General features: G+C 40.6%; 1 protein-coding gene across 1 annotated transcript in view; it reads left to right on the forward strand.

The window, feature by feature from the left end:
* The window catches only part of MNAT1 (MNAT1 component of CDK activating kinase), a 127,718-nt gene that overhangs the window by 59,479 nt on the left and 40,309 nt on the right, over positions 1–27,930 (forward strand). The window contains exon 7 of the mRNA XM_009903730.2: positions 26,244–26,365. Within this exon, the coding sequence (XP_009902032.1) occupies positions 26,244–26,365 (122 nt within the window). The remainder of the gene's footprint in view (positions 1–26,243; positions 26,366–27,930) is intronic.

The following is a 27,930-nucleotide window of genomic DNA, read 5'->3' on the forward strand; positions in this document are numbered from 1 at the left end:
GTATTGAAAAATTCTTTAAAAATTGCGTTTTGAATTAATGCTCTGTTTGGCTCCACAGTTCTGCAAATTATCCACAGTTTCTGTGAAAAGTCTCATTTTGTGCTCACTGTTGGAGTTTCTGCAGTAAACATTTAATGAATCGCTACGTATGCTCTTCCTTTATGCTTTTATTTTTTCAAATGGTTGAGCCCCACTGACCTTTCCTGGTGGTTGCTTTCCTTAATTTTGTTTCAAAATAAGGGAATCCAGATAGAGCTAGCTGAGATGCTGGCTAATCCTGAGCTTGTGTTTACACAAAGTCTATAAAAATATGCCTGTTTTGGCAATCCGTGGGTTTTTTTCAGCTTGAACCTGAGTGTTTTTTCCTGGGATGGTCATCAGAGACGTTCTTCAGCCTGACTGATAATCGGACATGTTTCTTGGTTTCTGAATTAAGAGGCATGCCCATTCTAGTTCCCTGGGCAATGCTCAAGGAAGTTGGCTCATTTAAGGTGTCATATTAGTGCTGTGGAGTTCCTGTGCTGCCAGGGGGAGGAGGGGAGTGCCTTTCACTTTTAAGCTAAGCAAGAGCATCCCCTATAGCACAAGACAGACAATTAGCTCATGAGGATAGGGTCTCCTTCGCTTTTCCTTCTGTTAAATTGGGGTTTTGTGCTCCTTTCTAGTCAAAGCTGAGTTTTCTTTGCAGTCTGCTTATTAACTTTTACATGTTGTTTCAGTACATTCTATCTTCTGTCCTAATCAGTTGGTGTGATTTACCTCTGTAAGTGGGGAGTAGAAGTGACTCTGTGTTCTACTTATCATGCTCATCATATTAAGAAATATTATTTCAGCATATCTGAATATTTAAAACAGTCTTATTAAATCAATGTAAAGCTGTGAAGGAAGCTGTAGAAATCCTACTTGTTGCATCAGTGCTAAAAACATTATTTCTTGCCATTGCTTGTACTTCAGATTTAGGCTGGCAAAAAGAGCAATGATTGCTGGAAATGAGCAGCATTTCTAGTGCTTCTAGGGTGTGCAAAACAAGGCTGTGGTCTGGAATACTTCTTTTTTTTTTTTGGTGAATATAATGGCCATTTCTGGCTGGGAGGTGGCTTTAATGTGAAGCTAATTTGAACATGTAAAAGAGGTGCTCATATGCATTGTACAGGAACGGTGGTTTGCAAATGCAGCAGGAATTAATTTCATTACAGTAACTTAGCTTTCTTTTTATGTCTCTGGTATTTACAGGACTATAGGAGGCTTTTGGTGCTCATAGATCTGGGTTTTGCTTTACCATTGTGGTTAAAACTGCATAGAAGTGTGGATGTATTTAACTCCTCTTTAATCCATTGAAAAGCTTTGAGCCTGCAGCCCAGCCATTCACCTGTTTGTAAGGAATATGAATGCTTTGTACTGGCTTGGCTGCATGCTCTCTTCAACATGGTTCAGGCAACATGCCCTGTCCTCCTTCTGTTGCTTCCAGCTTTATAATGTTTCTTTGCTCCCTTCCCCCAACCTCACAGGAGATTTAGCCTCTAGTGACGGTATTCTTGAAGTAATTTCATGTAGTTAAAAACTCAATTACCTCTAATTGGATTGCCCAAATCTGCAGGAAAACAACATAGGTGTCCTCTGGCCTGCTACCACCTGGGAGTTTGCCTTCTTACAGTTTATGCCCAAATATGTTAAAACTAATATAATGCATCATTGACCATGCAATTTCTGTCATGGATTTAGTTTTGTTACTTAATGGCAATGGCTGTAGTTATTAATATAAGTATTAGTGCAGAGCGTTGTACATGCTTTGTCATCATCAAGATGGTCGCTGCCCCTCTGAATTTGCTGTTTAAATAGATGTGTCAGGGAGGGAGGGATCCAGATGTCCAGAGGGGATGTATTCGCCCAGGATTAGACAGCAGAGCTGTGGCAGAAGGAGGAATAGGATCCAGCCCTACCAAATTCCTAACCTCGGGTCTCTTCCGCTGAGCCGGGCTCCATCTCCTGTCAACAGCACTCCTGAATGGCAGTGAGTTAAGAGCGAAATATCTGCTGCTGCTTCCCTGTCCAAATTACAGTGATACTGCATTGAACTTTCTGCCTGTCTGAATATTAGACCAGAATTTATTCCAGCTCTTGTAGTTTGAGGCTATCAGTAGCTGAATGCTGAGGGAGAGCAATGTGCGCTGCGAAGCAGACAGCTTGCAGGAGGGAGCAGTCAAATCAATATTTCAGAGGAATGGATCTGTGTCAGACACAGGATGTCTAGGACACCTCAGGAATGCATGTTGCCACGAAGCTGAGCGTAACAAGTGTTAGAGAATGGATTTTGTGCGGCATTACACTTGCAGTGTTATTCTAATGGGAAATAACGTTCTTATTTTATGTTATGTGGAGCTATTTCTTTTAAAACATTGACCTCATCAGCTCAGGTCAAATTAACTGTTCTTCGTTATTGCCTTTTCCTACAATATTGCTTCCTGCTTAGTGGCTGCTTCTGTGTTTCAGTCTGTTTCTTTTATAGCTTATGGAGCAATTATCCAAAGTCCTGTTCCAAATGCTAAAAAGTCTGTCAGAATACCTTTTTAATCAATTGTGCTCCTTCAAAGCTGCCTAGACATATGCCAGGTACTCTGAGGTAAGTGAAGTTCATGTTGCAGTTCCCAAGAGTGCTTTGCTGTCCTGTGTGACTAGGAACCATTCAGCCTTCCAGCTTTGCTTTGCCAGTTCTCACTGCTTTGGTTTGTTTGGTTTCATGTGTTTTGGGGTGCGTGTTTTATGTTATTTAAAAAAAAAATAAAAAAAAAAGAAAAGTGCTTTTAATATTTGCCTCAAGTTTAAAAATAAATAAATAAATTTTAAAAAATAAGCCTATTTCCTTCCTTCCTTCACTGTTAGCTCAGCTGGTCTATCTTCAGGCTGAAACACTTCAGATGGAATTGATTTCTTTGAGATTGGTGTTTTGGTTTTAATCTTCATTTGGCTGGTGCTATGCACATTTCTTTTTGGCATCTGGGTGGAATATTTCCCTTTTCACAACGCTTCATAGTTTGGAATCACAGCAAAATATCAGACTTGTTTTCAAGAGGAAGTAGTACATTTGGGTGTATTTGTTTTGGAGAGCATGCTTGTAAAGGTAAAATTTTTCAGTGACACTGAGTATTATCTAGCCCTTCAGCAGGAGTCTGGCTCGATCAATGCTACAAGACTGCATTGCCCTTGCAGTCTTCATGTCTGCACGATGACTGTATCCCAGCTCAGTGCTCAGACACACTGGGTTGGATGTCAGCCCTTTGAAGCGGGGACTTAGTGCAGAGGAAACCCAGATGTACTGGTGTGGGGGTCATTGTAGTGATTTCCATCAGGTCTCTGGATGAGATTCTCAGAAGCAGCATTCTGGTCAAGCACCTTCTGTGCAGTGAAGATTCTCAGGGGTGCAAGTTTGGAGAGCAGGTGCACATACCTGTGTAAGAACACTAGCTCTACTAAGGGGATCCTGCAGATGCTAAGCATCTCCTCATGATTTCTAGTAAGAGTACATATTGTATGTTGCTTTAGCTTTGAATTTTTGTCATCAATAACAGTATCTCATTGAGCATTGCATTGATCCCCTGAGGTTACCTATTTCTGGAAAGAAAAAAGGGAAAGGAAATTGCAGCTGTTGGATCTCTACCATCTATGACTACACATGGATAGAGAATTCAAATTAACAATTAAGGAGCATCAGAAATTTTGAATGATAGAATTCAGGTTGGGGCTAACATGATGGATTGAAACAGTCACCAAGAGTCCTGTGATCCAAACACTGCTCACCTAAATCTCATAGGATTATGTACACAATATGCCTACAACTTCCGAGTGGCGTGATGGAGAGCGTTTAGCAGCAGTAAATATATTTGTCATACTAAATCTCTAGCCCTCTATTTAAATAAAGATGTTTTGTTAAGAGTCAAGCACGTACGTGCAGAACCGTGCTTAAAGTTTTTGAACTCTGTTTTTGAAGTGTCTGCCAGATAGAATTTATTTAAGTGATCTATCATCAGAATGCTTCCTGTGCATTTCAGCCCACGGAACGAAGTCTAAAGCGTTTAATTGGGTTCTGGCCTTACTAAGTAATTACTGTTGTATCAAAGTGCATAAATATTAAACACATTATGTTGACTTAAGGCATTTTTTTCCTAATGTAGGTAAGGTAGGTTGGGGAAAAAAAGGCAAAGTGAATGATAGTATTTGTTATTTTTCCTCCCCTCATGTACACAACACTAACCTTGGGAAAGGAGACTGGCTTTTAAACATGCAGTTCTGTGTCTCCCCATATCTCTGCAGGATTTCTGTTTGGAATGCCTCAGGAAAGATGCCATAGTCAAAATAAAGGTATTTGGTGGACAGACATAATCAGAACTGCTTAACCTGGTTCTGTTTTGTGGTTGGTCTCTCTTATACTGATCTGTTAGAATAAATATTTGTTCATTTGCTTTAAAGCTCCTTTATGTAGGTAAAGCAGCACATGTTTATATACATGTATTAGTATAAATACAAATTAGACCCTTAAGTTTGCACAGCTGCAATGACTGGAATTTAGTAAATGAAATAGTGCCAACACTGCTAATTGTAAGGAGTGAACAGCAGGGCCAATGTGCTTGTCAGTAAAGTGTCTGTAATCAGCTGTGGAGCAGTTCTACTCTTGTCACATTTTGGCGTAGAACTGTTCTTAGGGTTTGGATTTTTTGATGTTATTTTATGGTTTTTTTGTTTGTACTTTTTTTTTTTTTCAATTTCTTGGTTGATTTGTAAAATTGCCCAAGAACTTGCTTGCCTGACTCTACCATCAAATTTCAGAAGCACACCTATATGTTATGCAGCATGTCCTGTTCCATGAAAAGATGCTGCATAGACTGAGGCTTGTAAGGAGAGGGCTGCCAGAAGGGTTCAGTCAGGCTGTTCTCTGTTCTCCTGCCCATATGGGAGCAGGCATTGTGACAGCACAGCAGGAGCTGGGCTTTAGGACCTGATGGAGGATGCCCAGATTCCACCTTAAGCATCGGCGAGACCTGCCACTAGCTACAAGAGCACAAAGACATGTTGTAAAGTGATCTAAGGAAGATGCCATTTAAATCAGCCTGAGATCTTCCTATTTCTGAGTTACGCAGCTCTGAGCATGCTATTGCTTGAGTAGGTGTTACTGTGAGCAATAAGGAGAGACCTGACTGAAAGAAAGAAGGTGGCTGAGAGTCCAAAAAAACAGCTGGCAGGGAAATAAAGAATAATAAAAAATTTCTCAATCACTGTTTGTTTTGGAAAGATCATGCTTTAAGCACATGGAAATACTTTACACATTTGAGAAGTGCTGACTTCCTACATGCCTTGTGAAGGAACAGCAAATCATTCATATAATGTAAACACATTTATAGATTGTTCCAATATAACTTTTTTTCAGTGCTGCTGTTCTTTCTAACAAGATACAGTTTAGTGCATATATGCTCTTTTGATGATATGCTCTGGCCAAGAGTGGCAGGCATCATAAATGTTAAATGTTTATGTAAAATGAGCAGTGCAAAGTTATTGAACCACATTTTTAATGCAAAAAGTTGTTAAATAGTGCTGCTTGATCCACTGTTTAAAAGTAAACATACCAGAAAGGAGTGCTGGGGTGAAACAGAAATAAATATCTTGTCTAAAAGCACGAGTATAAGCAGTCTCATTATGTCTTGATAGAGATGATAGAAATGAAAAAAAAAAAAAAAAGAGAGTGGACAAAGTTCCTCTGTAAGGGTGGAATGTATGTCTGGGAAGAAAATAAAATGAGAATCTTTAGTGCCAAAATTTCAGTGGGTATTTGAGGAATTGTGTAATTATAGTGGTGGGCAGCAGTCTTGGAGGTCATAGGGTCCTTTTGCCTGCTGCAAGGCAGAGTCAGGGGTGCTTCATGACAAGGACCTGTTGAACCCATTCTTAAAGACCTCCATAGATGGAGACTGTGCTCTTCCAGGCAGCACCTGATAGCACTTGCTGCCTTTGCTGTTACATTGTAGGAGAAACTTGGTAACTGTGCGTTTCCTTGACCTGGTGCAAGTTCACTTTCTATTTAGGTGGTTGTCAAAAGCAGTTTGTTCTTGGACTTGAAGGTGACTATGGCTATAGAAAGAGGACTTCACAGACTGAAGTATTTTAGGATTTAGATCTTTAAAAATTAGTTCAAATGCCTTGATTGTTACTCAACAGGAAAAACTGATTTCTTTACAAAGTGTTGATAGACTGACTCCAGTGTACAAACTAATGGAAAATGACATTTATGACCTGAGAACAGGACTCTTCAGAGAGGAAAATTCTTTTCAAGAGAGTAGTAAGAACATAAAGAATTGGAGTAAGAGCACTGAAGGATCTGAAGCCATTTAGGCAAGCTAAAGTAGGAAATTTGTTCATGTGCATAGAAGAATGTGTAGTCTTTCTGCCATGATCCTTTTTTCTTAGCACACCTCTGCATTTGTGAGAAGAATACATGTTTTCTTCTAATCCTTTCATCTGTTGCTGCTGATCAAAGTGATTTTGTGTCATTCCTGCATCTCCTCTATTGTTTACCTGGAGGAGGGCTGGTGACCTGGAATGGCAGAGATGAGCTAATGCCTCCACAGATTCCTCTGAGTCAGCAGTTGGTTGAGTTGTCTGTTTGTTTGGTTTTAAGAGACTTTCCCATTAGGCCAGTGTGCGCAGACTTACCTCACAGACTAGTTTTATTCCTCCATATTCCATTTCTTGATGAAGCAGGGTCTATTTGCTGATACTGTAGAGTGTTGGCCTTGCAGCACAAGTAAAAGATCTCTCGTACACCTGTATTTTCTTATTTGCTTGTTTGGCCTTCTTCAGACAAATTTTGGGTAAGCATAATCTATGTCCAGCTTTTCTGAAATTCTTGCCAGACTTAAAACACCATGCAAAGAAGAGCCAAGAGGAGGACAGGAATGGCCATAATGGGTGGTAGTGTCTGGAAGAAATTTTGCAGGCAAGTGGCTATCCAGTGCTTGCAGTAGCAGTGGTGTCCTGGTGGAGCCATAGGATCAGGGCTCCTGGGGATGGGGCAGCATAAGGCAGTGGGTGAGATGGATGGAGAGAGAGGTGGGGACTTGGATGGGAGGTGCTTTGTAGAGAACTTGTGTGGACATGGGGCCATCACTCTTGGGGCAGACTTCGGCAGAAAGGCGGGAGTGACTGGAACAGGGGAATTTCTAGGAAGACAACCTGAGGGGCTTCTGGGACTGGGAATTATAGGAGAGCTCTGGTGTACAGAAAAAAATGGGGAATTGGAGGTTCTTGTACTCATTTGTCTGGATAGGTTCCTGTGTAAGAAGTCTTGTCTCAGGGCAGCTAAGGATGGTGTATGCACATTCAGATGGCATGAAGTATGACACCTCCTCCCACACTTGTAAACAAGGGTCTCTGTCTGTAGCCAGGGGTGTACATGTAGGACTTGTGTTTCCCACAGCATCTTCTATTTTGTGTTAATCTCTGTTACAAGTTGCACCAGCCTTACTGATAGGTAACTCCCTACAAGGGAGAAATCCTCAGCCTGTTGATGGAGGCCATGCTCTGTGTGTGCCTGTACCTTCTTTCTGCACCATAAGTCATGCCTAAGTGAACACAGCAGATAAATTAATACTTGCTGCAGGGTCTCAGAGGAGTCAATTTTTGAGCTTTAAAGTAGCATGTTTGTAAAGGAAAAATACATTTAAAAATAAAGATGCATTTCAATGGAGCTGTTGGGGGCCCTAGTTTTCAATAGTCAGTACTCATCCTCGATGCACTTGTATTGTGCGTAAGGTACTTGCAGCAAAAGATATGTTGGATCAAAGAGACAATGTTTTATACCAGGGAGACTTCAAAAGTAATTTTCCTCAGGAATGTTTGTTCAGGTGCAGAGGGTAAAGAAAGGAATATTGTTTTAGGCAATCAGCATTGGACATCAAAAGGTGAATTTCCCCATATATACCTAGTCTGGATTCAGTCTGTCAGTCAAGGTGTTGCTGGAAAGGAAGATTAACAGCATTGGCTACTAATGAAAGAGAAATTACCCTTGTGAAGAAGTGCCTTGGTCTCTGAAAATTTGTCTTATCTTTATTCATCATAATTATTTTAAAGAAGAAAACCCTGGATAATGGAGTGTATCAAAGTGGAGAACAGACTATTTTAGTTGAATGTTCTGCTTTGCCTGAGCACAGTTGGTGCAGAGGTAACTTGGGGAAATGGCGAGGCTTGAGTAGTTGTGACACCCTTTATAGTTCAGCAGATTGTGTATTCTCTTGTAAAAGTGGATAATAGTGTGGTAATAGAGACTGTATAAAATACAACTTTTCTTAAAGTATAAAATATGTAAGAATACTGTGACTGCAAAGAAACCTGCTTTGACTCACTTAGACAGATGTGTGTAGTGGAATGGGCAGGAAATGGAAGGACAGAGAGCACATGTGGAACCATCTATCTAAATTAGCTGGATGTGGGCCAGGAAACTGGAATTTCCAATGTTTGCAATGATTAGTAGAAAATGAAATGATGACTTTGTGTAAGAAAAATGATTCTTGTACTATTCTGGAACAGTGAAGTAGTCTGCAGGAGACAGGTGATGCATGTTGACCTGGAAGACAGTGAAACGGTAAGTAGGTTGGAGGGAGGAACAGTTTAAAACTGAGGACAGTGCACAGGAGGAAAGCAGCTTGTATTTTCAGGTCTGAGGTCCATTCTCCTGTTTCGTCTCTTGAAGGAGAGGCATAAATAAATAGAGCACTGCTCTCTTCTCCAAAGTGTAGAAAGAGAATCATGGAAATGTGATCCTCTGCAAGACTGTCAGAGGCAGTGCTCAAGAAAACGAGAGCTGCCGGTCTGGGCTGTGCAGACTTGCTGACAGATCTAAAGGGGATCAATCCAGCACTTGATCCTCACCATTATTAGGCAGTCTTTGGCACTGAGGCCTAGGGTTGGCTGTGTTTTTGTGTACCTGTGGATATGTGCACCTAGCTGGCATTAAAAAAAAGCCACTTAGATCCAGGACTCTGTGTAGAGGTGGCCAGATTGTAATGCTTCTTTGTGATAGGTCTTTGAGCTCAGACAGGCAAAGTTTAAATAACTGGAAGAAATTTGAAGAATTTTCTGTCTTTCCAAAAAGGTAACATTTCTGTAAGAGCAGGATGGTGGCTTTTCCTCCACTTCCATTTGAAGTGGGATTTGAGCCAAGTCATGACTAAAAATTCAGAAAAGGGATAGCCTGAGGAGTTTAATTGCTGGGTTTTCCATCATCCACTCACAGATTTTAATATGAATAGAGGTGCAGAGCTTCAGTGTTGTCTGCTTTTCAGAGGAAATCTAGATGTTGAAGATCTATGCAAAGGTCCTGGTGCTCAAGGTCTGTTGGCACTGTCTTGGCCATGCCTGCACACCAAAGATTCCCCTTTGTGGTTGTTCCCACTAAAACATGATAAGGATTTTCTTTCATTGTGGTGGGAGAGGAATAGGACTTGGCTTGAGAGCTGGGGAGAGCGTAGAGGGGAATGCAGTGGAGATGTGATGCTTTCTTCATTTCCACCCAATCAGTTTTTGCTTATTTACCGTAATCTGCCTTTTTGTGGAATGACACTTTGAGTTTGAATTGCCTTTTAAGTTATATAGGATCTGAAATGTAGACAGGATTAGACCAAGAATTTACCTCAAATCAGGAAATTCTAAAATCTGTTTGGAATAAGGGCTTAAAAAAAACCCCACAACCCTTAAGATGCAGTTTATACTAAAGTTTGGTTTATCAGCTCAGTTACATTGAGAGCATTGTGCACAGCATCTGCTTTATGCTAATTTAAAACCTATGTTGTGTCTGCTTAGTCAGGTGAATTTGAAATAAAAAAATCAAACAGGCATGTCATTTTTAAAGTAACAGAAATACTTTTTAAGTGCTTTACCTATTTAACCTTTGGTCACTTTTAAAATCAGTGTAAGTAGCTTCATCAGCAGCTGAGGTGCCAGGTATAGCTTTGGTATGAAGCCTTGTTTATCACCTACTTGACAATTGGTTTTTTTTTTGGTTTTGCCTTTTAAAAAGGACCTGGATAAAATATTAGTGGGATCTGGATTATTTTGTCTGTCATGAAGAAGAAAATATAAATGTGACTGTGTTTTTAATTTTAGTTTACTTTTATCAAGAGACAAAGTACAAGGCAACTGGAACTTTTCAAAGTGTGAACTTTTTTCTTCTGCAGGAAGAAACTCCCTTTAGAATTCAGGATACTTTATCGTTGTTGTTAATTACAACACTACATAACCATGCTGGTTCACCTATTATCTTCAGCCCCTCTCTGCTCCATCTTGCTGGTAGCATCAGGCTTAGAAATGAAGTATTGGGCTGTGCTTGGAGGCAGGTGGAGAGAGAGTTTATACATTAAAACCCACTACTGTATATTCTGTTTGGGGAAACCTCTTTCTGCAGCTGTGGCAGTGTGGTATGGACCTGGGAAATGTGGGAGGAGAGTGTATTTTCTTGTGTGTGGGAAGGTTTTGCTGTTGTCTCGGATTTTAGTGGCAGAAAAGGGAGGAGAAGAAGAGCTAAGACATGGCCAGCTGAGATTTCTAGGAACGGGAGAGAGAACCCATACCTGACATCGCCTGTGGGTGACAAGGAGAGACACACACAGAGCAGTTCTTTATTTTTGCAGTGTGAGGTATGTGTGTGTGCATTGTCAATTGTCCATGACAGCTGACGTTGGGGGTAGGGAGCTTTTTAGGGGAATTCAGAGATTGAGATCAGGGAATATTTGCTTCAGTCAAAAAGCTTCATTTCCGGATAACACCAAGTGACTATCAGATAAAGCCAGTCTGGACACGACTTTTGGACTTGAGTATCCATGAAACTTTGTTTGAATGGTTTTTGTTTTCATTTCCGCACCTTTCCTAGCAGGGCAAGGCAGGTTTTTTAATTAACTTCCCCCCCCCGACAGTGTGCTTAATGTGAACTATAGGGTTACTGCTTTGATCACTTTGGCAGATTCATTGAATTTATAAAATCTGCTCTTTTCACAATAGTTTTGGGTTTGTATTTTTAAAAATCCCTTAATCCTGATGATTTTGTTGTTGCTACTTGCATAAGGGCATGCAAACTATTAAGCCAAGGCTGTGGAAAATAACTAGGTAAATACTTTCTTACTGTTATGAAATGTAATTAAAAGCCTGTAAACTTTGTCATTCATCATTTCAGCATAGGAGTGTGTTTCTTATGGAGACAGTCTAATATCCTGCAGTCTAATATCCTTCATGGCATTACAAAAATAATTAATGGACCCTTTTAGGGCAATGTGTGTTGCCACAATGTGGAATAATACTTCAGTGTTGTAAGTCAGTGTTGTGCTAGGAAACAGTAATCCCTCATGTATAGTAACAGGAAGTATGAATATTACTTATTAATAATAATATAAAACACCTTCACACAGATGCTTTTTCCTGGGCATGTCTACCTTTTCATAAACAGTGAATTGTAATTACAGAAAATTGGTGAGAAGCAGGAATGATTTGTATAATGAACACAATCTGTTTATTTAAAAGCCTTAAGAAGTTGTAAGAGATGGAACTTAGCTGTATGTGAGAGACGAATGTTGTGCAATAATGCCCCTTCATTCCCCTTTCATAATAAATCTCTGCAGACTATTCATCTGAAGGGCTGGATGCCAAAAAGAACAGGTTCGACTTGTCTGTGAGGATTTACACCACAGTAAAATGCACAACTGCTTTTGTAGAGGTCATTGTGAAGGTCACGGAGCCAGTATGCACCGCAGAATGAGAGCAGCCTGTAACAATGGTGTGAGAGGTTGGACTGGGTGAAATCAATATTTAAAACCTCATATGAAATGTAGCAGTAAGTTGGAATTGTTAAAACACATGACTTCAAAGCATGTATGCTGTTTTGCAAGAAATTAATCGTCTCCCAGAAGTTTGCATCTCGTACCCTCTGCTGAGTGTTGTTCAAAATGCAAGAGTGTGCGTGATTCCTGACAATTAACGTTGAAATAACTTAGTATGTCTAATAAAAACACCCTCAAGCCATTATTGAGTCTCTCTGTCCAGTTTAAAAAACACCCTCATTGATACTGAAGTGGATTTAATTACCTGAAATTGGGCACACCTTTCCTCCTTTTTTTTTTTTTTTTTTTAAAACAAATAAGGTCTGAGGTTGACCATAGTGTCACTATGTCTTTAAATAAAAGATGATGATCATTTCAAATGGCAAGCAGCCATCAGAGGGGTTTAGTGCAGAGATTAATTAGTAAACTTTGGAATGCGCTACAGCAAATGCAGCTGATTGGCAATAGCATGTGGAGCAGCAACTGGTGGAAAGCTAGTGCTGCTGAGCAGCAGAGGTATTTCCAAAAAGACTTAAGAGTGCTGTGATGTGCTGTACTTTAAATGGCTGGGTGCTGATTGCATCAAACGCCGGCTCCCTATTTGCGCAGATTACAGTAAATGCACAGGTTACAGAAACCTGATGTGCATTTGGGAAGAAAGCAGGTGTGGCTAAGTGCACCCCATCAATAAAGAGTGTCACCCCTGAACATCAGAGGATTACAGAGGATTGTGGTTTGTATGCAGTGTATTTTGCAACTTTTTTTTACCGGGGAGATGAATGTCAAGGATTCTGTCAAATGCTGAGATAGGAGTTACTAGAAAAATACACAGAAGTAAATACCATCGATTCAAGGGCTATTGCAGTAATCCATTCCTAAGAATTCTAATCTACTTTTTTAAATGGTATGGATTACTAGTTATTATGTGTGGTTGCATGATTTTTAATCGCCTTCTGATGTTTTAATGCTTTAGAGAAAGTTGGAAACTTTCTTTGTAAACCAGCTTTCTAAGGGTGCTTGATCTATTTGGCATAAGTAATGGACCCCATTACACATAGTCCTTACTGGGACCGTTTTCTCAATTTGTGTATACCGTGGGATTGGGGCCCAGATAATAAAATGAAGGTGATTTATGTAATAAATACTCTTGACAGATTACTTGGAAGCCCTATATACTTCTTAACATCTCTCTCAGTATTATTCTGTTAGTCTCTCAGTGCCCATCTTCAGTTAGAGGGGTGTGGTCAAGCATCCGTTTAACTCATTAAGAAAACTCAGACCATTACCAGTGGGTGTTTGCCTCAAAAATGGACCATGCAACTTTGATTGGCCTGGTAAAAGGCATCCTACTTACTGTATTTTGAGTGTTGAGCAGAGGTTTGCCCTTGTGAACTAGTTAATAGTGTCACTGAAATAGTCATGTAAAATTTTTGATCTAAAGCTGGTGGAGGTGCTTGATCTCATAAGATATGGATTATCCTGGCTTTGACCCAGAAAACCCTTAAGGTTTAAAATTAAGCAAGCTTGTACTCCTCTTAGCTTAAGTCTCAGCTCCCTTACTTTGTTCTCATTGCGCTTCAGTCTCTAGGGCCCATTGAGGTATTGTGACAAATCTGTGCACTAGGCAGCAGCAGATGATGTCTAATACCTGGTTGTGAGCTGCTCAACTTCAGAGGTGTCTACAGAAGGACAAGGAGTGGAGAATGGAGTTGTCAGGGTGCTGGTTGTTTCTCTGGAGGCCTGTTTGTGCAAGCCTTTGCTTCCTAGACCATTGTGTTTATTGCCATAGGTAATTGCAACGAAGCGGATGGACTCAAATTACTCAATCAGGTTTAGGCTTGCTTGGCTTTGTTGGACTGGACATGCAGGCCACAATTCAGACAAAGTAATCAGTATGTGACTGCAGCTTTGACTTTGTGAGGCTTCTTGTGTGCTTAAAGATTGTTTGTAATTTTCTAAGCTGAATTGTGTTGCTGAATCTGTGTCTGAGCCCCATGTAAGTGTCTGATACAATTTCCTGATAGCAATCAGATTTGCTAGCTTGACGTGCCTTTACATTAATCCTGTGTACGAATCTGGGATGTTGTTCAAAGACAGTATTTATTAAAAACTGCTTAACTTATGCTGTGTTATTTGTGTGTGTATGTCTGTGTGTGTATCTGTGTGTATACACGTGTAACAGAAACACCCAAGCACACAAGAAGCATCTCATGCGAAAATGCAGTATCTGAGCACTGCAGTCAGTTCTCCAATTATTGAAGCTTGGTTATGTTTTTAAAAAAACACTAAATCTGCTGTGTGTGTGCAATGTACACATCCAAGTACATTGCAGAGCATTATGAATAAACAAAGGCAAACTGTAGCCCTTGACAGAAATAAAAGTAGGTATGTCCAATGATGCATTATCCTGGCTGGGTTGTTACTATGCTGTGACTCAACAGCATGGTATGAATTACAGAATGTTTTTTGCAGCACTTGAGAGTTGCCTTTTAGTATTGGTCTAAATCTGAGATATGAAAGGTTAAATCAAAGTCTGAATTTCTTTGTCTTAATAGCAGCAAAGAGTCACTGCAACTTCCTGCTTTCGCTAATGCCTTGGAATGGATCAGCAAAGCTGCTGGCATAGCTGGGGCAGGGTTAGGTGGTATCACAAGGGAAGCTGCTTTTAGGCTCTGGTAGGTTTTTTTTGTTGTGGGTCTCCTAGACACTCTGGCTGTCAATGCTCAGTTTTAGCGATGAATGTTTCAGCCAACACAGCAATGGCTAGGAAAAGAAGATGAGGGAGGGGAAAGCTGATACAGTGCTGTGTTTTAACTGTGACCCAAGATTAGTGTGATACCAAAGGAGAAAACATGTTTTTCTTTGTATATTACCAGCTGATAAATGTTTATGTCCAGAGCCCTAGATCCAGGCGAAGTTATTTAGGCTGCTGGTGACTTAAGGTGTTTGGTTGCTTGTAAAACTTTTAGATATGGCCTTGCTGTCTTTTGCTGAAAATACAGTTTTCCTAAAGGTTATACATCCTATCTTCATTTTCAAGTCTTGGACAGTTCAAAACAAACCCCCAAGAACCCCACTCTGGATTATTAAGCCTAATATGCCGTGAAAGCTTCTTGGACAGCTTGTCTTGGCATGATGAAATTAATGTGATTATAATCCAGCAATGCAGAGATGGAAGGGAGGTGGGGGTGCCCCTCCAAACTGTCAGCACTTGGGGAAAGAAACACAAGAACTGATTCTTATTCATACGTACTCTAGAGTTTCTGATTTGCTCCCATTGACTGGAGTGATACTGTATCAGTTATCCCCATGCCTGTAGCAACGGGTTTGTGTTTCAAGTAATGAAGTGGAACAGCGATGCGGTAGCCCAGTGGTGATGCATGGATGGCTTCCAGGTAGATGGAGACTTGGGCTGACTGGCTTAGGAGGCAGTTCTCTGTGGTCAGCCAAAGATCAGCTTTTGCTGGTGAGTCTAGAAGTGTGTGTGTGCTGGGTCAGTCTCTTCTGTACCTGTATGATTGTACAACTGATCAGACTCAAAAGGCTTGGCAAACACTGTCTGTGGGGGAAACTGGAGTGCAAAAACTTGCCTAATTATTTAAATCAATATAATCCTGCTTAAGGCCTTTTTGGAAAGCACATCTAAGTGACTGGTGTTTTAAGTTAACACAGTGTCTTTCGTGTTCACAATAAAAGCTAGTTTCATATGAAAAGATTGTATTTATGGTTACCTTCTACAGACTTTTGCCGTATTGAATGTGGAAGGACTCAATTCTCCTGCATGCACACATCCTCTTTTGCGAAATTGGTACTTAGATTTAGCATCTTCAGGTTTGCCTTATGGTCAACAATTCTTTGAACTCACAAGCCAGAAAGTGCAGATAGCTTCAAATAGTTGAAGCCTCATTTTAAGGAATTTATATGTTGGTTTTGACCTTATAATGTGAAGTTCGGTGTCTGTCTCAGAACTGCAGGATTCTAGTGGAATTGTAAATAGTCTGACCTTGCTTTAGATACCTTTAAAATGCACTCTGTGTCTTAGGGGCTTTGTTCCAGAGATCTTGGATATCCAAACTATGGAAACAGCAGCAGCTGATTTTTAACCAGTGAAGCTCACTTGCATGTGCTTTTGTTCAGGAGACACCAATCTGTGGTGGTTTAGACTTGAATATAACATTTTTGGTAATTGTAAAGCTTCATAGAATAAAGAGGGGCTAAGGGTGGAAGCTGACTGTGATGATTTAGAGTTTTATGTAAGCACATAAAGCTGTAAGTTGTCTTGTTGTGTTTGGTTTTGAAAAGCACTTATTAACTACTTTGACATCTCGCTTTTATTCTCAAACATCTGCTTTAGATTGTTTGCCATAAAAGTGTAAGAATTAATCTTGCCCTCATTTTTGTTATTGCTACCAGAAACCAAACTATTTTTATTACTGCTTGTATAGGAGTTTGGACCCTGAACTATTTTCAGAGTTGAGGAGAAAATGAGTTTGTATTTTATTTTATTTTTTTCCTCCCTCATGCTCACTCCAAGCATACAGGTGAAATTAATTAAATTATAGTTTTAAACTGCACAAGAGCACTAGGCACGGCTTGTTAAACTGTATAGTAAGCTCTGCCTTGCTTTATTTGGCTCAATATTAAGAGTTTTAAGGGTATTCAAATGATCAGCTCAGTTTGGTTTGTTTCTCAGAGCAGCAGCTGCCCTGAGACAGGGTAAGATATTTGCATCATCTGAGGAGTACTTAGTACATATTTTACTGTATGAAAATAATAGCTGAAAGTAAAAAAAAAAAAAAAGTTCCTTATATGTTTAATCTTTTGATTAGCAAATATTCTTAATGGTTGTTCTCAGTGCTTTGTTTTCCTTGGATTACAGTTTGTGATGTTTCCCAAGGAGCAGTGAGTACCTGTGACATACAATGTCAGTATAAGCCTTGATGATCTTCAGCGCACTGCATTTCAATGATTTCTTTCCCTGTGTTGTTATATTTCAAGGCATTCTGCTGATGTGGGTTTATCCAGTGTTTATGTTAGAACATACAGTAATCTTCCTTTCTACAACGGAAGTGCCACTTTTAAGGCAAAACTTTCCTGTTGTAAGCCCATAGCAGAAAATAACCCCAGCTTGCTCAAAATCTGATGTTTGCGCCGCAGTTGCTTTCGCAGCCGTCTCCTCTTTCAGAATCTGTGGTGACGCTTGGGTTTTTTTTATTTGAATACAAATGTTTTAGAAAAAGGGTTCACAAAGGAACCAGTGAACAAGATGAAATGATTGTATTGCTGATTTGCTGCCAGCTTCCATTTGCTTTGAGTGAGATTGTGGATTTTTTTGTGGAAGGAACCGTTCTTTTTGCACTGTACTAAGGATGCCTGAAAGGCATCTGGTTATTGCCCTTCGAGGGTTTACAAAGTCATAGACAGTGAAACCATAGCAGTTCTCGGGTGCACAGAGAGACTTTACTGCAATGCTCTTAGGCTCATCCAGGGCTTACAAACAGATTTCCTGATCCTGTTCTGTGAATCCTGTCCAGAGTGCTGCTAAAATTCAGGTGCCATTGGAAATATGCACAACTACAAAAGCTGTCCCGTGTCAGTGGTTCCGATTTAAGGATCATTTTTATCTAGCCACTTAAAACAGAGATGGAAACTTGCATGGAAAGAAATGAAGCCTTTCTGGAAGGACAGAATAATATGTTTTGTGCAGATACTGAGCAGTGGCTTCTGCCCCAGAGAGGTTTTAGTTGGACAAAATGAATATGCATTTTCAAAGCAGTGCCTTGCGCTCTGTGCTGCATTTGCAGTGTGCCTTGCTGTCCCCAGAATAATCAACTAATGTCTACTCACATTCTCTGCATGTGAATGAGGAATGTAAGAAATAAACTACTTCGCAATTCATGCTAAAAGGAGTAATTTCTAAATGTATTCCTAACAAATATCAGTTTTCATTTAAAATTTGTAGTAAATGTAGTCCACAAGTATTGTGAAGACATAGCACATACTGCTAATGTCTGATGTGGCTTTGTTAATTTTTGCCTGTTGCTAGTAATTTACTCTGCTATTCTCTCTTCCTGATTTTCCTGTTCCATTCATGCTTTTCTTCTGTCTTTATTATCCTTTTCTTCATATTTTATTCTTTTTGACCCCGTTGCTATAAATACCTTCCTCTGCTTGCTTGTGCCACACTATTATCAATATTTATCAGTTCTCCCTTATGTAGCTCTTCAAGGAATCTGAGTTTATCTCTTTATCAGTCATAAGTCATGCTGAATGTGAAATTCTGCATCTTTATCAACATTTCTGTGTTCAAGTCTGTGTGCTCAGTAAAACAGGGAATATAGCTGTGACTTTAGGAAAAAAATTTTCGCAGAAAGAGTGGTCAGGCATTGGAATGTGCTGCCCAGGGAGGTGGTGGAGTTGCCAACCCTGGATGTGCTTAAAGGTTGTTTGGATGTAGTGCTTGGGGATATGGTTTAGGGGTGAACATTGTAGAGTAGGGTTATCTGTTGCACTTGGTGGTCCTGAGGGTCTTTTCCAACCTGAATGTTTCTGAGATTCTGTGACTTACAGAGTTTCTCATCTTCTAAAGACTGAGGTGAACTTTCTGTTCAGTTTTGTTATTTTAAGCAGTTTTTCTTCTTAAAACATCCATCAGACTCTACATTCCTTAAAACCCATATTGTATAGCTGTGGGTATTTGGATGGGAGGAAGCTGCTTTAGAAGATCCCAGGAAAGAGCAAATAGTGGAGTACAGCGATGCATGGTTCTTCATGAGCTAATGTTCTATTAATAAAGTAGATAATTTTTGCAGGTTCCACTGTTCTCTCAGGAAATCCTAAATAATTTTCTTGGGGCTTGTATCAATGTAACCTTCAGCTTACTGCAGAAAAATAGGAACACCAGTAGATTCAGTTGTACCAGGACTCAAACAATTGTCCCTGCCTGGTGAGTGACACACAATTATTGATGTGCTCTGACCTCCACCAGTGTGTCTGTCCCTTGCTTAATGTTATACATCACAATACACAGTGGCATTTGTTAAATTGATTTCTACTTCACATCCCTTGAAAACTTAGGCACTTAATGTGGGTATTTAAAACAATATTAAAGCCTTTAATCTTGTAAGTAGACTGGGTACTGCAGAGCTTGTGCTTTGCCAGTAGCCAAATCAAAATGATTAAGGCTTCAGAAGTCTGATGGTAGAGATACAACAAAAGTTTGCTTAATTCTGTGTTACATAGCTTGTTGAGAACTGACGTAACAAACTCAACAGAACATTGACTTTGAGTCACCTGCAGTGAAATGTCTCTGGAAAATGGGAAGGACCTGTGGTTGTACCATGAGAAGGGCCTTGCTGAACCCTGTGAAAACCACAGCAGGAAAAAGAATGCGGGAGCTGATAGTGAGGTTTACAAATGCAATTGGCACTCCCAGGGTGTCCAAATACCACACATCAGCCAGTTGATGGCATGGCTCTTCAGTGTAGCTGAAAGTGGCTAAACAGATATGGTGTGCAGGGTAGAGGTCCTGGGAACCAGAGCAAAAGGTACAGAAGGAGTTGAACTTCTGTGTACAGCACAGTGGATTGCACAAAAGCGAGTAAATGCTTTGGAGCAGAGACTGGGAGTTGGGAGCAAGATTGAGAAATGAATGCTGAAAACCAGGAGGTGACCTGTGGGCTGATTATTTACATGAAAATGCTGCTGTGTTTTAATTCTTCACTTCCAAACCCGATGCTGCCTTGTGTTGCGGGCTGCCCTTTGAGCAGTGCTGGAGATTTTGAGGAAAGCTTGGCAGTTCCTGCCACAACTTTGGCGTCTCCGCTGAAAACAAGCAAGTGACTCACTGCAGTAAACATGCAGACTATCCCTTGAGTCCTATCTGAGCTCCAGCAGCCAGCACTGGATAGGACGGTACCAGAGAGGCACTGCAATCCATTGATGTGAAGAAAGGGCACTGGGCTTTTCTGTGAGGAAAGTAGCCACTAAATCCTGGTGCTGGCACAGACCCAGAAGGATTGTATTTCATCGTGTTAGATGGACACCGGCTTTTATTCTGAGAGATTAGAGAAATGGGGCTTTTTGGCAGGAGCTTAAAGATAAGTCTAGTTAGGTAATTAATATGTCAAAAAGTTGTAGGGGAAAATTTTGGAGGGCAATAGAACTGATGGTGTGATTTAACCCATGTTGCTCAAGGTTAATTTCCCAGGTACCTGTTTGTGTGTAACAAATCACATCTATGTGATCATCTTTCTTAATACCTTCTTCAGTGCTGTTGATGTCTTGCTTTATTTCTGCCATTCCTAAAGAAAGCACATCTTTGAGATCTGTTTTGGCACTCCTAAATCAAATTAAGTAACTCTCTGTGTGTGAAGTCTAAATTTAATCAGATTGTTAGTTAGCATCTGAAATCATCTACCTTCGAGAGGAAGTTGCGGGGGGTGGGTATGACAATCTTCTCTCTTTTGTCCTGCTATTTGTGGTCAGATTCTGTTTCTGAGATCAATATGGAAACCTAGGTTGATTTTGTTGGTTTATGTCAGATCATTTGTTCTGTTTCTGTTTTGCTACTGGGATATCCCCACAGCGCTTTCATAATGGAGTAAAGAAATTAGATTTATAGTTGGTTTTCAAGAGCAGAAGACAAGGCAGTTGATTTCAGATATTTAAGTATTTGGAAAAGCCTCACTGGCATAGGAATTTTAGGCTCAGGAATGGAATTATGCATTTTAGTTTGACATTCTTTGTTTATTTAAACAAAGCTGTGGAAGTCAGGGAGGGTAAAGGTTAAAATAATATTGACTGAGCCCTCCAAATCTATCAGTTTCATTCTCTTTTTTCTGAGTATTACTGTAGTCAAAGTAAGTAGTTAATCAGAAAGCCATATTAGCATGCATTTGTCAGTAGTGAGTTGTGAGGGTGAAAACCATAGCAAAAAACCCCACAAAGAAGCCAAACAACCGCCCCTCTCCAGCTTTTGACTGGAACCACATTGCCTAAGATATTTGCTTCAATATTACTCTGTAAGAAATTCTGTTACTGTGAAATCTTTCCAAAACCTGAATGCTACTGTGATCTTAACAGTAGTTTCCTGAGACTGCTTGTACTGAAAAAAATCTAAGAATGTACAGTTTTGTTTTAATATTTGCTTGAAAGCATTTGGGTAATTGCAGATGATGGTGTACCAGAAAGGGTCTTTGTTAATCTTTCTGTTGTGCTGTGCACAGTCAAAGCAATGCTTGGGTTGTGTTTTAGCAGCATCGTGCCCTGGCATCCCACAGCTTGGTTTCTTTTTACTTAGCTGTGTGCTCCTTATGCCAGGCTGGGGGACAACAACTTGATGGTGAAAAGAGTTGAATATAACTAACATTGCTGCAAACTCACTTAATGAGTTTTAGCACTATTTCTGTTATCTGAAATGTGCTGTATTCTGGAAGTGTGGTGAAAATGGACCTGAGCAAGTTCCTAAGCAGAGAAGCATTTTAAAAAGGAAAAAGATTTGCTGCATTGTCTAGTCCAGCCACTTCTAGTACAGAAACGTGCTTTGTCTTGACAAGTTTTACTGACCCCACTCTGTGGCTTCTCTCTCTTGCCTGGGGATGTTTTTCGTGGCATAGCTGTTCCTCCTCTTTCCCCTGCCTGTGCATTTTTGGTGTCATTCTTCTTTCTCCTCCTCCTTGGCACTTGAGAAATTTCTGAGAGGAGTGTCAGTTGTTATTTCTTTTTTGCTGCCAAGGGAAAGAGGTGAAGGAAAGGCAGTGTCATTTTGGAGACACAGAGAGAGGACAGGGTGGGCAGAACTGTGAATGCTGCACCTTGAGCTGGTATTTCTGGCCTCTGTGCACTAAAAAAAATATCTTTCTGCTAGCAGGCAAATACTGATATACCTGGGCTTTGCCAAGAGTCCCTCCCCACACCCCTGTGTGAAAGGTGCACTGGCACACTAATTTTGATGCTCTGAGAACTGCAGTTTCCCTTAGAGGACATTGGGGTTTTTTGTTTAAAATAAGATCCTTGTCACTGCAAGGGCAGCTCTTCTCTGTACAAAATCCATGGTTTATTTTTACTTAATACCATGTTGTATCACATTCTGAAACACAAATTGTCCACCACTTTTGTTTCTTATTATTTAATCTGAAAGATGTCTCAAACAGTATGTCTAGGATAGTGAAAAGTAAATCAACCAGATTAATTTGTAGTGCAAAGACATTATTTAAGCCTCCCTCCCAATTTAATCCTCTATTTCTCTCATCTAAAACCACACAGCACATGAGTGGAAAGTCAGTTGCTCACAAATCCATTGCTGCGCAGTCTTTACATAAACAAAGTCAGAAGGATAAGCAAATGCCTTCCTTCTAATTAGCAGTGTGTTTTGTGGTTCCATACATTCCAAAATGTAATAGACAGCTAGAGTGCCTAAAATAATCCCAGAGAAAAAAACTTGTATGCCAGGAAGATAGGGGTGGGAGCGAGAGGAGGCAGGAAAATCTGTTGTCTTTGTTCTTGGAAGCCTTTTCTATCTCCATTTGGATACTGTCAGCTTCTTTTACACAAACATTACTGCATCCAAGGGGAATTAGAAATACTTACCCATGACCACAATGTCAGATCTTAGGTTTGTCAGGACAAAGCAGTACAGAGGCAGGGTCTTGGACCTGCTGCTTTCATTTTGGTTTTTGCATGCTGATAAATGCCTGCTAATACTGGAAGGAGGTAAGGCTCTCTGTCTAGGTGGAATACAGGAAATTAAAAGAATCTTACCTCATAGATGTGAAATGGTTCCTGGATCTGTAAAAATGCTGTGTAAGTTCAAAGTAAGAGTTACTGTCTCTGTGTCTGAAAACCTTCCCTTTTAGAACAGTCTTTTGTGAAATGATAAGGGACCACTCAGGACAGGGATGCAACCCTGAGATGCTGCTGCTCAAGTGGTTTGGAGCTAATATTGGCCAAGTAGAGCCTTTTAACTTCAACCAGATTTTGGGGGGCAAATGTACATTATCACAACATCAGTGGAAAGAAAGAATGTGAAACTTTTCGCTCCTAAGTTTGCATGGGTTTCCATCCCAGCCTTTGTGCACCAGTCTGTGCTATACCCAGTGTTGTGACCATGGGGCAGTCTGTGAGGGGCTGAGCAAATTGGAAGCCTGCAAGCTCAGGAGCCTGCATGGCCACCCCACTGTGCTTGCATTGCAAGGAGTCAGCAGTTTGGATGTAGCCTGTTCAGATTAAGAACATCTACAGCGCTGGATTGGTTGCAGGGCTTGACCAGGCTTCAGCCCCTTTCAGGTGGGAACATGTAACTCTGATGCTTCCATCTAATTCTTTCCCAAATCAAGGCAGACTAAAATCCAGTTTATAGCAAAAAGCCTTTACCTAAAGGTCAGACAGCTACAGGGCAGGAACAACAGCCAGTTGTGGGGTTTTTTGTTGTTTTTTTGTCCCCCTCCCATGTTGCTAAGTGGAATGTAAATCTACATTGCCAAAGCCCATCAGCTAAAGTTGTGATTTTGGGAAATGAAAACAAATGAGCTGTGTCATACAGCTACACAGCTTCCTTGAGGTACAGTTTTCTGGTTGGACACAAACCAATGCAGTTGTTTTGCCATGCAAAAGTACTTACCTGTTTCTGAGCTTTGCACCTTGGCCCAGTATATAGGTGAGGGAGCCAGTGCTTTGAAACTGAGCTTGATGAACCAGGCATGAACTGCTAGTATTTAATGGTGAAGATAATTAACTATTGGAATGACTAACCCTAAGGGATGTGCTTGGACCTTTATGATCTGAAATATTAAAGTCTAGATTGGACACCTTTTAAAAATAGGTGCATTGGCTGAACTGCTAGTCCTTGGACTTGTTATGGGAACACAAACTGTCCTGGCCTGCACTGGACATGAAGTCAGATAAGCTCAAGGATGGCCACTTTCTATATGCTGCTTTTCTTCAATGTTGTGCTTCTGCCCTCTGGACCCGCACAGTGCTCCACCCCCTTCCTACAGTAAGCTCTTGGCATTGCTTGGTGGCTTCCACATGATACATATACCAGTACAGACTGTATAGCTGGCATGCTAACCAGTTAGCCTCCCTACTGTTAGGCATAGCTCCCCTGCAGTCACTGATAGACTGTCTGAGAGTAAATGACTGTCATGATCCTTTTTAACCTCTGGCACCTGGCATACTATCCTGCCAGGAGTCCCCAGACAGCGGTGGGCATCTAGCAGCATAAATGGTGTGGGGGGGAAAAGGCTTGTGATGAGCCTGATCCAATTGTTGGGAGGTTTCCCGCGTCTCTTGGCCAAGTCAGCAGAAGTTGCTCTTGTTAAAAAGTGTTAGGAATGCACCAGTGGCAACTCCACTAACAGCGAGCAGCTGTTCTGGTGATGCCCTCCAGAGATGTGGCTCCTGCAATCTGAGCTGCTCCCTTTTTCCACACACAAGTAATTTCCCAAAATATTTATCATGGTTTTGATCTTTGCCTGAAACTGAATTTTCTTTTCTATGGCTGGAATGACATTGCTCTGGATTTGGAAAGACTGAGACTTTTCACTCGCCAGATGAGGATGCAAAATGTCAGTATGTCTTTCCATCCAGTTGGATTAGAAGCACAAATATTGATAAAACTTTAAATCTGGAAGTCTTATTTAAACATTAATCTCTTAGAGTGGGTCTAACATGCCCACATAAATGTTGTTATGAAGTGTGATATTTTCATGGATTATAGTAGTTAGTAAATCGACAACTTCTAGCAATATAAAAAGACTGCATTTGTATCTTAAAATATCATGAAGCGGCATTTGAGCTGAATGTTTAACCTTTCTTTTCCTACTTTTGTTTTTTCAAGTGTGTGGTTGCCTGCTTTTAATGTTGCAGCAATAGTTCGTGGCTCAAAAATAACAGTATGCTAAGTACGAAAGTTGGAGCGACTCACGGCTCATTTGAGAACTTTCTTCACCGCGTTTTGCCTTCAGGAGACTGTTGCTGTATCAATGGTAGCAGCAGTCCCACCAGGTAGTGCAGAAAAAGGCCAGAACTATCTGTTCTCATCACCTACGCAGAGCCATTTCAATGGAAAACTTGAGCTGCTGATATTTCTGCAGAGATCAGCCTAGATCCATGATAGTACTTCTCAAGGACTTATGTCTTCAATTTTCTTAGCTATTTTCTGCAACTTTCTAAACAAAAATATTCACGTTCCAAATTCAGAAAGGTCACTGTCCTCAACCACAAATTTAATTAACAGTGTTCCCCTTCTACTCTGTTTATGATGTGTCTTTTTTTTCCCCCTTTTATTTCTTTAGTTAATTTCAACCCACTGTTCCTCATGAGGAGCCTTTGGTTTCTACTTGAGGGAGTAGATACTTAAATGAGTGGCCCTAGGGAAGTGAAGCTCAGTAAGTGATCACTGGTGGGAGTCAAGGTTATACATGACATTACACCGTGGAAAGCTTCCGATCTCCTGTGGCAGACAAAATGTCTACAAAAACAATACCACTACTCTCCTAAATTTTTGTGTTTTGCAGATGTGAAGCTCAATTTCTACAGGGGAAGCCAAGCTGGTTTAGTGGAGCTCATAGTGCTGTCTTTTTGCTGCTGCTGCTAATTTTTGTGATCACCATAGAATATAGTAGAAAATTGAAACTGTGTGAAAGATCAACAAATTGGTGTAGAATGTCATGCAGCAACATCTGTTAACTTTGGCTCTATCTCATATCCTCTTGACCTCTCCTTTCCAGCCACCAGTCTCCTGTTTTGCGAGAGCTCGGAGTGATAGGGACTTGGAAGAGGGGAGTGGTGTGTGGAAATGTCTAGCTGTTTCTCAGTGGTCTGAAGGCTTGCAAAAAGTACCATCTGGAATGAAAGTTTTATGTTTGTGTGTTTTTATATTTTTAGTTATGAAACAAATGGGAATTTGCTGAATGAATTAATTGCATTGTGCTGTGAAAGTTCATCGTGAGAGCCATTACATATGGGAGCTTGCAAAGCCTGCAGAGAGAAATGAAAGTGGCTTCCCTTTCTAATTAGGGCTTTCAGGAAATTGCTGGTTACGGAATCTAGTAGGGTTGCTTGGAGACATTTGCTTGATGCTACTTTTGATAAGTGAAATTTTTACCTAGTAATAATTTTACTAGTGACCCTGGAAGCAGTAAGCCTACCTTCAATAAAACTTCCCCCTTTCCTACCTTGCTGAACAAGTTATAACTCATGGCACATTACTTCCAAACTGTAGATCCCAGTAAAGAAATGAAATCATGAAGAAATGAGTGATAAAGTAGACAGCATGTTCATAGTGGGATGGTCTTTGTCTGGACCAGGTTAATGGTATAAGCTTGTTCTTGTATGGCACTTAAGAAAAAAAAAAAGTAAAACCTTGACTCTTTTTTTTTTTTTTTTTAACAGGGTCAGCATATTTCATTGGCTCCCATGCAAAAGGTAGAAGAAGCTTTGTATGAGTATCTGCCTCTGCAAGTGGAGACGTATGGACCACAAGTTCCAGAGCTTGAAATGCTGGGAAGACTGGGGTAAGTAACAAAGCCAGTTTTAATTGCCCTTTCATGGCATTATAGCTGGGACTGTTACCATCATCACTTTGCCAGCATGTAAGGGTTTTTTGTTGTTCTTGTTTTGAGGTGGTTTTTTTTTCTGTTTTAGGGATCTTAAAATGTTAGGTTTCCTGCCCAAACAGCATTTCATTTGGGTGGAAAAGCTGAATTTTTTCATTCTTTAGCCTTTATAGATCTGTTGAGAGCTGGACTGGATTGCATTAGCGTTTTTAAGGTTGTCCTTGGCAATCGCTGTGAAGTAGCTGTTCATTTTCAGTTGCACAGTATTAAAAAATAAATAAATAAAAATCTGAGGCTTAATTTGCCCAGCTGTAAGCCAGTAAAAATATTAAAGTTGGGCTGTTTGCCATGGAAAAGGGTAGATGTACTTATCGACTGCTGTCTACAGGCAAACTGCATTTGTGAGAAATGAAACATAGAGCTCAACTTTGTCACAGAATATAATGCGGGGCTGGTCCAGCAGCTTGGCAGCATCATGGTATGCAGCCATGTTTGGAAGGGAGTTGGGAGCCTGTTGTGCCTGGGTAATGGAGGCTGGGAAGTAGTCAAGGGACATGCCTGCTCTTTAGAGAAGTGTTTGTAGCTGAAATTCCACTTGAAAACGTGCAGCTATTAGGATGGTGAGTGTCACCCAACTCATTGTGGCCTGACTTTGAAGATCACAATCAGGGTCTGGAAAACTTCATGGTAGAATAAATGTTCAAAAAGGGTGAGTGTTGAGTCCTGCACCTGGGGAGAAATAACTCCTTGCACCAGTACTAAGTTAGGGGTTGACCTGCTGGAAAGCAGCTCTGCAGAGAAGGACCTGGGAGTGTGGGTGGACAATAAGTTCACCATCAGACAGCAGTGTACCCTTGTGGCCAAAAAGGCCAATGGTATTCTGGTGTGCATTAAGAAGGGTGTGGCCTGCAGGTAAATGGAGATGGTTCTCCCCCTCTACTTTGCCCTTGTGAGTCCTTATCTGGAGTATGATGTCCAGTTCTGGACTCTCCAGTTTTCAGCTCCCCAGTTCCAGAAAAATGGGAAACTACTGTAGAGAGTTCTATAGAGGGTCACAAGAATGATGAGGGGATTGGAACATCTCTCATATCAGGAGAGGCTGAAAGACCTGAGGCTCTTTAGTCTGCTAAAGAGAAGACTGAGAGGCGATCTTTTTCTTATAAATGCATATAAATATCTAAAGAGTAGACATCATGAGGTGGCTAGTGATAAGATAAAGGGTGATGAGTACAAACTAAAACACAGGAGGTTTCACTTGAACTCGAGTTGAAACATTACTTTGAGGCTGACAGTATCCTGGAGCAGGTTACCCAGAGAGGTTGTGGACTCTCTCTGGGGACTTCCAGAACTCACTTGGATGTGTTCCTGTGAAGCCTGATCTAGGCATACCTGCAGGAGGGTATGATCTCCAGACATCCCTTCAAACTCTTAACATTCTATGATTTTATGAATGTGCAGATTGGCAAGGCGGAAAAGAGTATGTAACAACAACAGTTTGTGTTTGACTGTGCAGTATCTGAAAA

This window comes from Dryobates pubescens, chromosome 5 (assembly GCF_014839835.1).
Source record: "Dryobates pubescens isolate bDryPub1 chromosome 5, bDryPub1.pri, whole genome shotgun sequence".
NCBI lineage: Eukaryota > Metazoa > Chordata > Aves > Piciformes > Picidae > Dryobates > Dryobates pubescens.